This window comes from Corvus moneduloides, chromosome 5 (genome assembly GCF_009650955.1).
Source record: "Corvus moneduloides isolate bCorMon1 chromosome 5, bCorMon1.pri, whole genome shotgun sequence".
Taxonomy (NCBI): Eukaryota; Metazoa; Chordata; class Aves; order Passeriformes; family Corvidae; genus Corvus; species Corvus moneduloides.
In genome coordinates, this window is record NC_045480.1 from 12,269,682 (window position 1) to 12,283,006 (window position 13,325).

A 13,325-nucleotide genomic window follows, 5' to 3' on the forward strand; every position below is an offset into this window, starting at 1 on the left:
TACACTGTCCTTAAATTGTGTGGTAGACACAGTTACTCATCATCCTTCCTTCCTTTCTTTTCCACTTGATTTAGGATTTCATACTTTTATTAAACTTTGAGATTTAGTATGAGTTGCATTGCTTGTTATGTTTGTGAGTCTGTCTTCTATACAAACTCATTATTATATATATTTATACAAATCCTCTTTTTTCCTCCTCTTCATTAAGAGCACGCCTAAAGAAGAAGCTGAACTCAGGTTTTGCCAGCTAACAAGAGAGTATCAAGCTTTGCAAAGAGCATATGCACTGCTCCAAGAGCAAGTTGGTGGAACCCTGGATGCAGAGAGAGAAGCAAGGGTAATTTTTTAACTGAAATGCCTTCGAATCTGAAATAATAGAAAAACATGAAGCAATTTGTAATAGCAGGCGGTATCTGCAGGTCAGTGAGATGTGAATCCCAACGAGGATTAGAGGGTATCATCAGTAAGGTGACACTTTAGATATGTCTGGTGCAATCAGAACAAAGATGTCATTATACTTTGTTCTAGTGTGTATAATATATTAAAGATTTCTGTGCTATGAAAGTGATAACCCACTGGAACCTGCAATTTGGATAGTAACATGATGGATTTTAAGTGAATCACAGGATAGATTGTTACAAGTACTTAGGTACTTTCATCATATGAGTATATTAAAAATCTGACCGAAATATGAATCAAAAATCTTACCCAAATCTTAGTTCTGGCCTACTGAAAAGCAGTTTTTCACACCAGAAGTGGGGGCTTCTGATGGACACCAAGTCGAAAACGAGCCAGCAGTTAAAAAAACCCTCACCTTCTTCCCTCTACAATTTCCCCAAACCCCAGAAATGGAGAAACATATTAAATACTGTGAATTATTACATGTTACTGCCTTACTGCTTTTGGCCTTCACTGTACAGTGCCACTGCAGTATATTGCTAATAATGCAGAAGGACAATGATTTTAATTTAGTTTTTTATTTTAGTTTAGAAATTACTGGTGGGAAAGGATTCAACCAAGCTAAACTTCTTTTTGATTTTTTTTCTTTGAAATAATAGTTCTTATAATAGTAGAATTACTGCTTTATGGCTTCATTTGTAGAGTTCTCAGCATCTTACAAAAGCCTAGTCAGTTTTGACACTCTCTTTTTAAGTAGGACACTTAGCCAAGGAAAGCAATAGACTTTGGAGATCACTTCTCAAGATAGAATTAGGATGGGGGGAATAATTCCATCTACTATTAGAGTAAGATTTCTGGGGCAGTCATCTATTTGACAATTATGAGATGCCATTTTATATTTTCTTTGCCTTCATGGGCTTTTTAAAAATTTATTTGGCAGGCATTTGCAGACTGTACTTTTTGTAGACTTGGAAATTGTTGTTATTTCTTTTTAGTGGCATTTTGGGTTTTTTCTTGCATCCCTGCAAATCCATCTCTTGAGTGAGTCAGAAACTAGCTTTTTGCATGGTTTATTTTGGTGGGATGAACATTTCCTATTACTTTTAAGATGACACATAAGGTAAACAAGGACACAAAGATGAAAAGAAGCAGGAGGAAAATCCCTGTAGGAATATTTAAACTGCTTGGGTGAAAAAGTATCTGAAGCAGGGGGGGGGAAAATACTTGCAGTAGCTCAAGGAGCCTCAGTGCCTGAGGGTCTCCAGAAACATGCTTTATTTTATATCCTTTTTTGTTTAGTACCTTGTGGGATCCAGTCCCTTTTAGGGCATCACTGGACTTAGGGAGTAATACCTACTATAGTGTAGTGGTGAGTGTAGTAAGTGTGTAAATGAGGAAAACTGACCAGTGTATGCTCTTTATGGGACATGTAAATTACTTCGGGTCAATATATTTTATTTACCTAAAGGCCTTTTTCTGTGCTTAATGCAATTCTCTTTCTCCCTTGTCCCTTTTCCCCCAGTTGCCTTAAATTACTAAAGCTTATGAATAGCTTCTTAGAGCTCTTTCAGTTCCTAAATTTATTTTTTTCTTCCCCGGTAAGAACTTTGTCACTGAATATGTGATGTTAACATCTTTTTAGGCTAGGAAGGAAAAATTCCGTTAAACTGACAGCTTCAAATATTTTTTAACATAAACGCAAAAGCAATTTATTGAAAAACATTAAAAGCTGACTGGACAGCCCATAAAGTAGTAGAAAATATCTTTACTTTTGATTTCTTTTTCCCCCCCAGACTCGTGAACAACTGCAAGCTGATCTTCTCAGGTGTCAGGCAAAAATTGAGGACCTGGAGAAAGCTCTAATCGAGAAAGGACAGGTAAAAGGCTTTCTCAATGTCCTCTACCACATCATTTTCTGCGCTGCATGCAGTGGTGCACTTGCCATCTTTGTTGCTTACTGGTGTGTTGGTGTGAATGATACAGCTTAATTGCCATTGCAGCAATAGGGTGCTTAAATAAAGGAAAGGGTTTTGCAGCCTAAGAAAATGTCATTACAGACTCATTTTCTAACACATAATACACTAAAGCATAGTATCAAAATAACCATGTGTACATGCACATTCTGTTCCCATTGTCATTTGGTGAAGGCCTTTTGCCTCTTTTCCATTTTGTTAGTATTTGTTATAAATTCTAGTAAAATAAATATTCTAGATTTGTACTGGAGAATATTTTTGGTGTGTACCTAAGAAAAATTAAGAAAACCTCTTAGCTTTTAGACACACTAGAGATATGAACACTGAGCCTGTCAGGTTACTGGAAGCCACTTGTGGTGTTACTCTCCTGGGTTTGAAGTCTCAGAGGAGCCAATTGCTTACAGATTCCCAAACCATCACACAAAGTAAAATCAGGCCTTATGCTTCAGTATATATAATATATGTAAATACTCACCAAAGATGTATCTACTGATGCATATTTAATATTGTCTAGGGCCCTCAGGAAGTCTGATTAAGAGTTATGAGCATGCATTTGCAAGTTGTTCACTTGTGTAATTGCTAGAACACACAGTAGGAACTGGGGAGATGTTACTTTATGCTTTTTTTATTTGAAATAAGAATTTAAGATTGCAGGTAGCTTATAGTAATAAAAAAAGATAGCACTAGCTATAGATTTACATTTCAAAGACTGATGATCCTGTAGCAATGAACACAACCAACCTACATATAATGCCAGATGGATGATAACACTATTTTTATGGTTTATTCTTTGTAAGAAAAATTTTTTGTAAAATTCTGTAAAAATGCAAATTTTGGGGACCATATTCAAATTAAGGGCAAAAATAATTTATGCTGGCTTCCAAACAAATTTCAATTTGCTTAGTGAATTCCATGTAAATACAATATTACTAAAAATTGAGAATATGTTATCAATCTAAAAATGATGGCCCACTGAACTTCTGGAAGAATAAATGAAACCAAAGACCTCTCAAGCATCTACTGCTGCTATTTTGGTGTGTTGATGAGGAAGATGTTGTGGGCAAATTGCTGTGTAGTTGAAAATATTAACAAAATAGCTGATTGTTAAAGTGCGTAATATAAGTACTGTATATGTAAATGAGAGACATAAATTTGGATACCCATGTAAGGAATTACTTCTGTGATTTTTCTTCAGAGTGTTATGTCAAAAGGGTATCTCTGGAAATTAGAATTTAATTAGTTATCACTTTGAGATTCAGAACCACATTTTCAACTTCATATCTCTCAGTAATCCTGAGAAGGTGAACAGGGATGTGACAAGGAGCACTGTGATGTTGTTTCTAGTGGGCTGGTTTGTACACTGAGCATTAGCTTTCCACAGAGGGGATCACAATGTCTTCCTTGGAGCTCTAGCACCTGCTTGGTTCTCCTGACCTGTTAGTATTTACATTCAACAAAATAAATGGTTGTGATGATAAACTGAATTCTTTGTGCACTATGTGATTTTTTTAAAATTATTATTACTTTGTCATTTAGATGGTCATGGTAGTGATGGTGATTTAACAATAATTGTGAAATGTTCGTTCTGGAAGCCAGTCCCTAAAGTATGTTTGTAAAGGAAGTAACGAATCAAAAGATCCAAATGTATTATTCCAGAAAATTTTAGTCTTACTTTACAAGCTTTAGGAAACAGAAGTAGCAAAGACCTTTACAATTTCCCTGAAGTCAAATTCAGAGCATGAGATTAGAAGCTTATTGTTAAAAAATTATATGAAGCTTGGTTTATAACAATTTATGTGTAATTTCAAAGTAACTGTCAATGGCTTTTGTTAATCTCTCTTCTGGCTGGACCTGTCAGTATTCCCCCAGTAGTAACACAAAACTAATAATTCAGTTCTGCAAGGTACATTGAGGTGCATGCATAAGAGACTTTCTATTAAGTGAAGAAATTATTAAAAAATATTAATAAAGGTAAGTAATAAATCTAAACATATTGGAGTATATAATGTGCCAAATGGATGAATGCTCAACTGTCTCACTGATCTGGTGTGTAAATACAATTCTGCTGGAGTTCAGGTTTTCTCAGGAAGTGTAGTTGGACTCCATCAAGAAAGACACAGAAATTTATTATCAGTAGAGCACATTGATCTTTATTTTCTGCTTGTGTGAACTGGAGTAGTTGAAGCTGCAGGTCTGACATAGCTGTTGAACCTTACCATGTGGGTATGTTTTCCATATCCATGCATTGGCATATCCACCCCAAGTCTGTGTGTGCAACTCTTTGTTCATTCCTTGACCTTAGTAAAATGCTAGTTTTCAGTTTTAGTAAACTAGATAGCATATTTTTATTTATTTATTTATTTCACTTGCCTCAAAAATTCTTTGCAAGTGTTACGCCTTTTCAGTAGTCGTTTTAGTATGTTATTCTTAAAACATCACAACCATGAAGAGCTTGTTTATTACATGAAATGCATCTTTGTGTATGAGTGGAAAAAAGAGAAAGAACAGTAGAATATGAAATTGTAGTGGACAGTAGGTAGAAAAACTAAACTTTTTAAAAAAATGCTAATTGGAGTGAATGTAGTATCACAATACTTTAGATTGACATTTCAAGGATATTTGATGGGCTGGGATATCCAGATTTCATTGATTCCTTGTGCAACATCAATGTGTAAATACCTTCCTGAAAAAGAATGTATCGTCCTTAATACTTTAGTGAAGGCATTTAGATTTTAAATAAATCATCGCCTGCATCTAGAAGATAGTTTGATCTAGAATTAGCATGGCATATTCAGTGTTGGATAGTGGTTTATTGAACTTTTTAGAGCAGCATGAGCAAGGTTATGTAAACAGTTTTCTCTACAGGAAAAACAAGACCTATAATCCATTAAATCTGAATGTCCAGCTATGCCTGGCCATGAGTTTTTGTAGCTTGGTGCTTTAAAGGGATATTTGATGAGGCCTCTTGTAGCCATGGGAAAACCTGAAAGGAAAGAAGTGTTTTGGAACAAGTGATTAGTTAGAAATACAGTTTCCAAACTGAGTATACAATCTCTTGCATCACTTCCCTTCCTCCACAGCCTTGAATTTCTTGTCACAAGCACTGTGTATTAGCCAGATTCTCAGAATTTTAGCAGAGGGTAATTAACTTCACATTGCTGAAGCTTATTTTTGATCATTTGGGATAATTAAAGGGTTTTCTTCCCTTACTCATGTTGGATTTGCATTGCACCACTTAAAATGGGATGATTTTGCAAGAAAGTTCCCAAACCTTTGCAATGGAAAGCAATAGTTTTGAGTTCAGTTGAGTAAATAAATGTTTTTAAAATGACATAAAGTATATAGCTGTGGTGACCCACAATTGCTACATGTAAAGATTTTAAAGTACATGCTAGCTGGAACATAGCTGGAACATACCAGGAAACAAGAGACTGCTACAGGAAATGAAAGAACTTTTATTTTCACTGTGGTATAAAATGCTGTACATCCTTGAAATAGTTATGATAGCTTTATTTTTCAATGCATGACTATTTTGTACTTGAATGTACGATGACATCTGCAATCTTCTAATTATTGTGGTCATTCATTTGTCTTGTTTAGTAAAATACATGTATTCTTAATCCTCTTCTTCCTCACAGGATTCAAAATGGGTAGAAGAAAAGCAGCTGTTAATTAGAACAAATCAGGAGTTGCTAGAGAAGGTATGTGGGTATACTTTCACCGTTGCTGCCCTTTATCATAAAAGAAATTGAACGCACTAAGTACTATAAAGTCAGCATGAAATTGCTTTATTGCTCGCCAGGAACAGAAATTCAAATAAAAGGCTCTGGTTAAAGTACCAGTATGCCTTTAGATTCTTCAGGAATCGAAGCTGCTCTTTGTTGTGGAATTACATGTATAGCCACCAGTAGATCCCAAGCTGGCTGATGTTTCTAGTTTCCACAGAAACACAGTTACACAACGATTATTATTGTCCTGACCACTAACAAAATTGCCTGCTCCCTTCAACCTTTTTATAGTTTTTCCAAATGTTAAGTAATACTGATTGATTTTATGCTTATTATATTAACTCTCCTAGATACTCAGAGCTGAGCATCTGCATTGTTCTTCTTTGATAGTGGTGGGAAAGTTGGCTTTCACTCAGGAAATCAAAGAACTAATTTTGTTAATTAGTAGCTTAATATAATAGGAATAAGATAACCAAATAAAAAATCATGACTAAAAGTAGCTACAGCCAGGTTTAATTTATTTGGACGCCTACATGGACGTTATAGATGTTAAAGTACATTATGTAAAGTACATTATGTTACACTTCTTTTTAGTTTCATACAACGGAAAAGATTTCCCAGTTAAACTAGACAGTAGACCAAAGCTATTAGTTGGCATAATTAATAGCCAGTATTGAATTTCTATTTTGTCATTGTTAGTGCCCCAAGGCAAAATTCTGGCAAATTAAAAAGTAGTCATTAAAACCACTCTATTGTTGTCTTTCATATACTGTAAAAATTAGATGTCTAATTAGGCAAAGACAATGAGAACAGTCTACTCAAATGTTAATGTAATTCAGTTTTATTTGCTGGATTTTAAAATAAAACTTCTACTGCTTAACTTAGTTAGATACAATATTCATATCACTTTTATGTTACTTCCAGATTATTACTCTAAGAGAACATTGAACATTTTCTGCTCACAGTTCTCAGAAATACTTTCTGATGTGATGTTCCTTTTTATCTTTCATCTATCGATGTGTAATGAAAAACTGAAATAATGAACAGTTTGTCTAAACACGTGGCTTGTAACTCTTTGCAGTATCTTTTCTAGTGCTTACAGGGTGTTACTGTGTTGTGTTTGTCTCACAGATTTACAGAATGGAACAAGAAGAGCATCAGCTGAAGAATGAGATGCAAGATGCAAAAGACCAGAATGAGCTGTTAGAATTCAGAGTGCTAGAGCTTGAAGTAAGAGATTCTCTCTGTTGCAAACTCTCAAATGGAGCAGAAATTATGTTTGAACCCAAGCTGAAATTCCTGTAAAGATTACTGATGTCTGGTGCATGTTTAAGGGAAGTCGCTTAGGTATCTATTTTTTAAATGTTGTATCTTGGGATAATGAAATTGATGCCACTGCCTTAATGTTTTGGAGAGAATGCTCACTAATGTTTATAAAGATGTAATATAGCTAATATAAATCGCATATAGTTTGGTTTTCATCTAATAAAATATTTTGTTTTGCAATATTTTGCCTTTTTTATTTGTTTCATTTCCATAACTGCTCCTTTCCTGCATGTAAAATCACTCGGTATGTATGCTACAGCCTTGGCTGGCATTGATTAAATTAACACACCTTCTCACATCTTGCATGCAGTGATCTGACTAAAGATCTGACATCCATCACATCAATGTATAACTGATTTAAATCACATTGATTTAAGATTGACAACATTCATATGAAGTAAATTTATCTTAAAAAGAACACATTTTGGTAACAGCTTCCAAAGAATTCCTCTTAATTTAAATCCATTTTCTCATGGTTTAAAGTGGTCAGGGACTGGAAATAATTGGCTTCAGTCAATGAAAAATGAGAAAAAAACCAAACCTCTGGCAATGTCAAAGAAAAGTGGTGAAGCACAAATACAACTTCTGTATGTGAAACTAATATGTTGCCTATAGCAAACATATTCTATATTTTACATAAATGAAATAAGTAAAAGTATTTGTTATTAACACTTTGAACATGTAGCTTGTGATTACAGTAAAAAGCAATGGTTCTCATCCCCTCACAACCTGGGCTCATGTTGAATTTAGTAACACTAAAGTAGCTGTGTGTGATGCACAGTTGTCACATGGTCGTATTGCCTGATGACACATTGTTCAGTTTCAAAGATCACCAGCATTCCCAACACTGCTTAGAATAAACTCTTCAAGAAACCTGTCATTGTCACTCCTCCATTTTTATCACCCAGCACGTTTCACCAAATATCTTGGCATGTGTAACTTCTCTGATAAAGATGAAAATGTCATGTCTTCCTGTTATGTGGATGTTCTTTTTGTCTGACATTTCTTAATCTTTTTTTCATCCTTTATCAACCGTATGTTTTGATGTCGTAGCACATTATATTCAAAATGATGAATTTAGACTATTAGAATTTCAGTAGATGTTCAGAAAAATAAATATGCTTTCTAATACATATCTTTATATTTTATTAAATAACTGTAAAGTAAAATATAGAACAATTTAGCATTTGAATTGGCAGTTGCACTAGAAACTGCTTCCTAAAGTGTGGGTGTTCTTCGAAGTAAAACTATCCAAAAAAGATTTCATAGGAAACTAACAAATATTCTTCAATACATCCTTCATGAATGTATTTTTCACATGGAAGAATCACATCAAAAAGAGCTCGGTGTGTCATGTCAAGTTTTGTCATGTGCCAAAGCTTAGAAAACTTCTTTCACAGAATAACAATGGAAGTATTTTTGTGTGATTGCAAGAAAAGACTTTTTTCCTTAGTAGACAAGCATGTAGACACAAATGTGACTGACAATGCAATGCTTTAGGAAAACCATCAATTCTTCTGGTAATCAGGACAGTATTTTTTAGAGCAGTTAAGTTATTTCAGTTGAAAATTAGGTAAAGTATAAAACACAATCATTTATTTATCAATTAAAGCAAGCAAGTTTAGGTGAGTTGAATGCAATAGCAACTGATGAATTTTTAACAGTATCTAAAATCCTAACTGAATTTTGATAAGAATTAAAGTTCTGGGTTTGGTTTACAACAGCTAAGTCATTATTTAAGCCCATTTCAGAATTAGACTCTTGATGTAAATATTGTCTAAAATAAAACCTCTGAGGGGGAAAAATGCATAGACTATGGAGATTTTTTTTTTCTCTCTACATTGTAGTTTCAAATTAGGTTTAAACTAGTTAATGAACAAGATTTGCCATGCTTTGTAACTTGCTTAAGTGAATGGATGCAGCCTGCCTGCCGTATCAATTAAAGCACCTCTTTTGTGATTTAGAAAATGGAGTGATACATGGATGGTCATAGGAACTAAAATATTTATAGTAGTGCTCTCTCTCAGTGAGAAAATGAAAGCTCATGTTGCCACAGTGTCCCCTTGTAATATGGAGATGAAATCTGGTGTTTCTTGCTCATGTTCTCATGGCCAGAGAGAATTCAGAGTAAGACCCAGTGCCCTGGTTGCCCAGAGCCTTCAGTCCAGTCATTTTTCACAGGCACATTAATATTTAATTTAGGTAAAATTGCTTGTTTATTATTTTATGTTGTTTCTGCCTTCAGAATAAATAATACGTTGGTATTTTGAAGAAATGCATGGAAGTCATGTACATGGACTAGATAAGTTTTAGATATACTATAGCTTTAGATAAAAGGAAGTTCATAATTTTTCGTTTTGGCACAAAGAACATCATAACTGTAGAACAGTGCTGCCTTTCAGCATATTCTGACATCCTGGGTTGTGCAGTGAATATGAATGGAGATTTTAAATGCTCTAATAGGAAGAGACTGTAGAATAAACAAGGAGCAGGCACGCAGGTTTAATTATAATGAGAAAATCTTCAATAATACTATTTCATGATGGAGTTCAGGTTTTTTTTTCTGCAGATTCTTCTTTCTGAATTGTTTTATTGTTCCATGAAAAAAAAAGTAGTTAAATAAGGTTATAATCAACATAAAAACCTGCAGAGTGTTTTAGGGCTGCAGTCAATTAGGGCCACTGTTGCAAGGGTTCTGCAGCTGGGGAGCATCAGGTAACTTTGCAGAAACTGTGTGCATGGAATCAGTTGGCAGCTAACACTATTTTTGTATTTAGCCAAAATTCTTCAAATATGGTAAAAGTAATAGGAAATACCATAGATTTGGAGTGGGAACAGGAATCTGCCTTTTTAATGTAGAAGTATGTTTTGTAAAGGTGGGGAATAAATGTCAATGTATAATCACAAATGTTGTTTCTAAACAAATCTTTCCTCAGGAGAGAGAACGAAGATCGCCAGCATTTAATCTTCATATAACCACCTTCCCTGAAAACAATGGAAGTGCACTTCAACTGTTCTGCCATCAGGAAGGAATAAAGGTATATGCAGAGCACTACAAACAGTTGGATGGCTAGGAACGTTTTTTGAATGACCAATCTAGTATCCAGACAAATGGTTTGACGCAGGAAGAAAATGTGAAAAAATAAATTTAGTAAGAAAATATATTTTTAACTGGGGAAACGGTTTCATAAGAATATATTCTGGTCATCTGTCAGGAGTTCCTCAGTGAAACTGAAGGCTGGTCAATCAAGATAATTTACATTCGGTCTAGGGAGGAATGTGGATGTTGATGGGATTGTCAGGCTTGCTGCAGTACATGGTTTGTGATATTAAATGTCTTCATCTTAGTTCCAAAATACGACATTCAGTTCTTATTTTACATCCCAATTTAGTGAAACCTTTTGTTTGTTGAATGAATATGCTTAAGTTATTTGCCAAGGACGAGGGCCTTGAAGCACGAGTTGCCTGATCCAAAACTCATTCAGATAGGTGGAACTCTTGTAGAACAAGAACAAGATAAACATCAGAATCTCCCTTGATGAGCTTCTGATACAAGAAGGCAAGAATTACTCTTTTCACTCCTGTTCCTCCACAAACAGGCTATTTATGCAACTTGATTTTCATGCTAGTTCACTTAAGATTGAATTCAGACTTGTGTTGTCAGTAATGTTGCACAACAGGCCAGGGTAACTTTTCTACAAGTAACTAAAGCATAATCTCAGAGCCACTCACTAGTGATTTATGGTCATATTTTTAGTTGTGCTTACAAGTCCTCTTATAGGAGGCTTGTTGCTATTCAGTTCTTTAATGAGCACAGTACGATCTCTAGAGGAAATAAACTGAAATTGTTGGCTGCATATATTTAGGAAGCTGCCTTGTTAAAGGATGATTCTCACCTAGAGATTTGGTTGGATACTTATCCCTCAAACCACACCAAGAGTCATCCATTAGCATATGACCTACAAATAGAGGCAGACCTGCTTTTAGCTTATCTGTTTTTCTAATCTGCATGTTGGCTGTAGCAGGTACAGTGTACCAGAATCCATAATTCCTATTTTTTTCCATTGTCATCTGGGATATGCTTTAACAGGTGGGTGCTTTTCAATCTGCCTTTCAGTTTGTTTACCTGAAAGGTGGGGCAGTCACCTAATATGGGCAGAGTGAAATAGTTGACCTTTTATCTGTTTTCAGTGTTTTTCAAAATTATTAGCCATCAGTAGCAATTGTAGGTTCCAGCATGATGGAAAATCTGATTTGGTTTCTGATTCTTCCTTTATGTGTCATATGGAAATAAATTAATTAGAATGATTATTTCTGGCTCAATAGATGCAAGTACTTTCATGTCTTAGTAAATTCCATTCTTCCTTAGTGTTACTGGTGGGGTAAAGAAGTTAGCGGGTAGCCTTTGGGAACACCCCTGAAGTTTTTGGGGAAGGAGGGAGGGAACTTCTCAGGATAGAACAACTTGAACACAACACATGGCCCTGTGCCATGTGGGCCTTTTCTAAGTGCTGAATATGAGTAGAAGTAGAGGCTGGCAGCATTTAACAAGGCTCTTTTGCTTTATGTATGTGTATTAAGCATTTTGGACTAACACAAATTGGTCTGTTCCCATGTTCTCGAGGCTTCCTGCCTTCAAATAGCATGGCTGCATACAAGCTGTCAGTGGAAATGGTCCCTGGTCCATGTTAACTTGCAGACCAAACTTGGGATAGTTCAGGAGAATGTGATTACTACTGGTTAAACAGTTCCATGACCCTTTCCAACAACTTTTTAAACTTAAATAGAGTTCTGGGGCCAAGGAGCGGACCCTGGAACAGTGTTAAATACAGACATCATGTGATTTTTATCAGGAAAAGGTTCTTCACCCAGACTGTGGTTGGGGACTGGAACAGGCTCCCCAGCACAGTGGTCACAGCACCAAGCCTGACAGAGTTCAGTAAGTGTTTGGACACTGCTCTCAGGCATATGGTGTGACTCCTGGGGATGGTGATGTACAGGGCCAGGAGTTGGACTCAATGATCCTGATGCATCCCTTCCAACTCAGCATATTCTATGATCCTGTGATTCCATGAATTTATTCCTCTCTCTTTTGAATCAGAGGAGTGGTTTTCTGTATTTCAGTGGCTGAGCCTTAATAAGGATGGGCTGTTTGGTTAGTTATCTGAGAGCTGAGTGGCAGCAAAATGTGGCTTTCTAATCAGAAAGATGACTATGAGCTAATAATATTTGGAGGAGCATGTTCAGCCCACTGTGCACATTCCCTTCTGCCACTGTAAGGCTAATTGGAATCTCCACAGTTTTGTTTAACAAAGAAAATAAAAAGCAAGCCACCCAGCAAACCTTCTTAGCAATTATTTGTCATGCTCTCTGTCCTTTTAACTTCTGTAGCTTGATGTGGTTGATGCTCGACTCCAAACAAACAAAAAAAAAGTTTTTTAAGCCCTTTATCTTTACGACTTTTAAGCCTGTTTATCGGTTTTAATCTTTCCTCTATGCACATTAGCCAGATGATGTGTGAATGATACAGGGACATTCTGCCCTTGTGCACAGACATCCAGGTTGCTTGTCATAATTGAGAGTGATTTTTGGTTTTGTCTTTGAAAGTATCAGTAACCCTTTTGTAATTGTGATGCAAAACTAATGTTTCACTTATTTACATTTGAAGTCTTTTAGGATGCAGAAGTGGATAAAGGATACATAAAATGTAGCATACAAAAACTGTTTCTCACCTATTTCATAAAAAGTAAGTGTTGAACATCTTTTTCAGGACGTGAATATATCTGAGCTTATGAAGAAGCTAGATATTCTTGGAGATAATGGGGTAACAATTTTTTACTTTTAAATGTACCTTCAGTTTCATGGTTAATTTAAAGCATTTTTTTCCCCACAGCAAATA

At 35.4% G+C, this 13,325-nt stretch overlaps 1 protein-coding gene across 11 annotated transcripts in view; it reads left to right on the plus strand.

The window, feature by feature from the left end:
* The window catches only part of JAKMIP1 (janus kinase and microtubule interacting protein 1), a 147,212-nt gene that overhangs the window by 99,681 nt on the left and 34,206 nt on the right, over window positions 1-13,325 (plus strand). For all 11 annotated transcript variants that reach the window (XM_032110301.1, XM_032110300.1, XM_032110307.1 and 8 more), the window contains 6 exons: window positions 209-337; window positions 2,193-2,276; window positions 6,011-6,073; window positions 7,232-7,330; window positions 10,363-10,464; window positions 13,197-13,250. In XM_032110301.1, coding sequence (XP_031966192.1) covers window positions 209-337; window positions 2,193-2,276; window positions 6,011-6,073; window positions 7,232-7,330; window positions 10,363-10,464; window positions 13,197-13,250 — 531 coding nt within the window. The remainder of the gene's footprint in view (window positions 1-208; window positions 338-2,192; window positions 2,277-6,010; window positions 6,074-7,231; window positions 7,331-10,362; window positions 10,465-13,196; window positions 13,251-13,325) is intronic.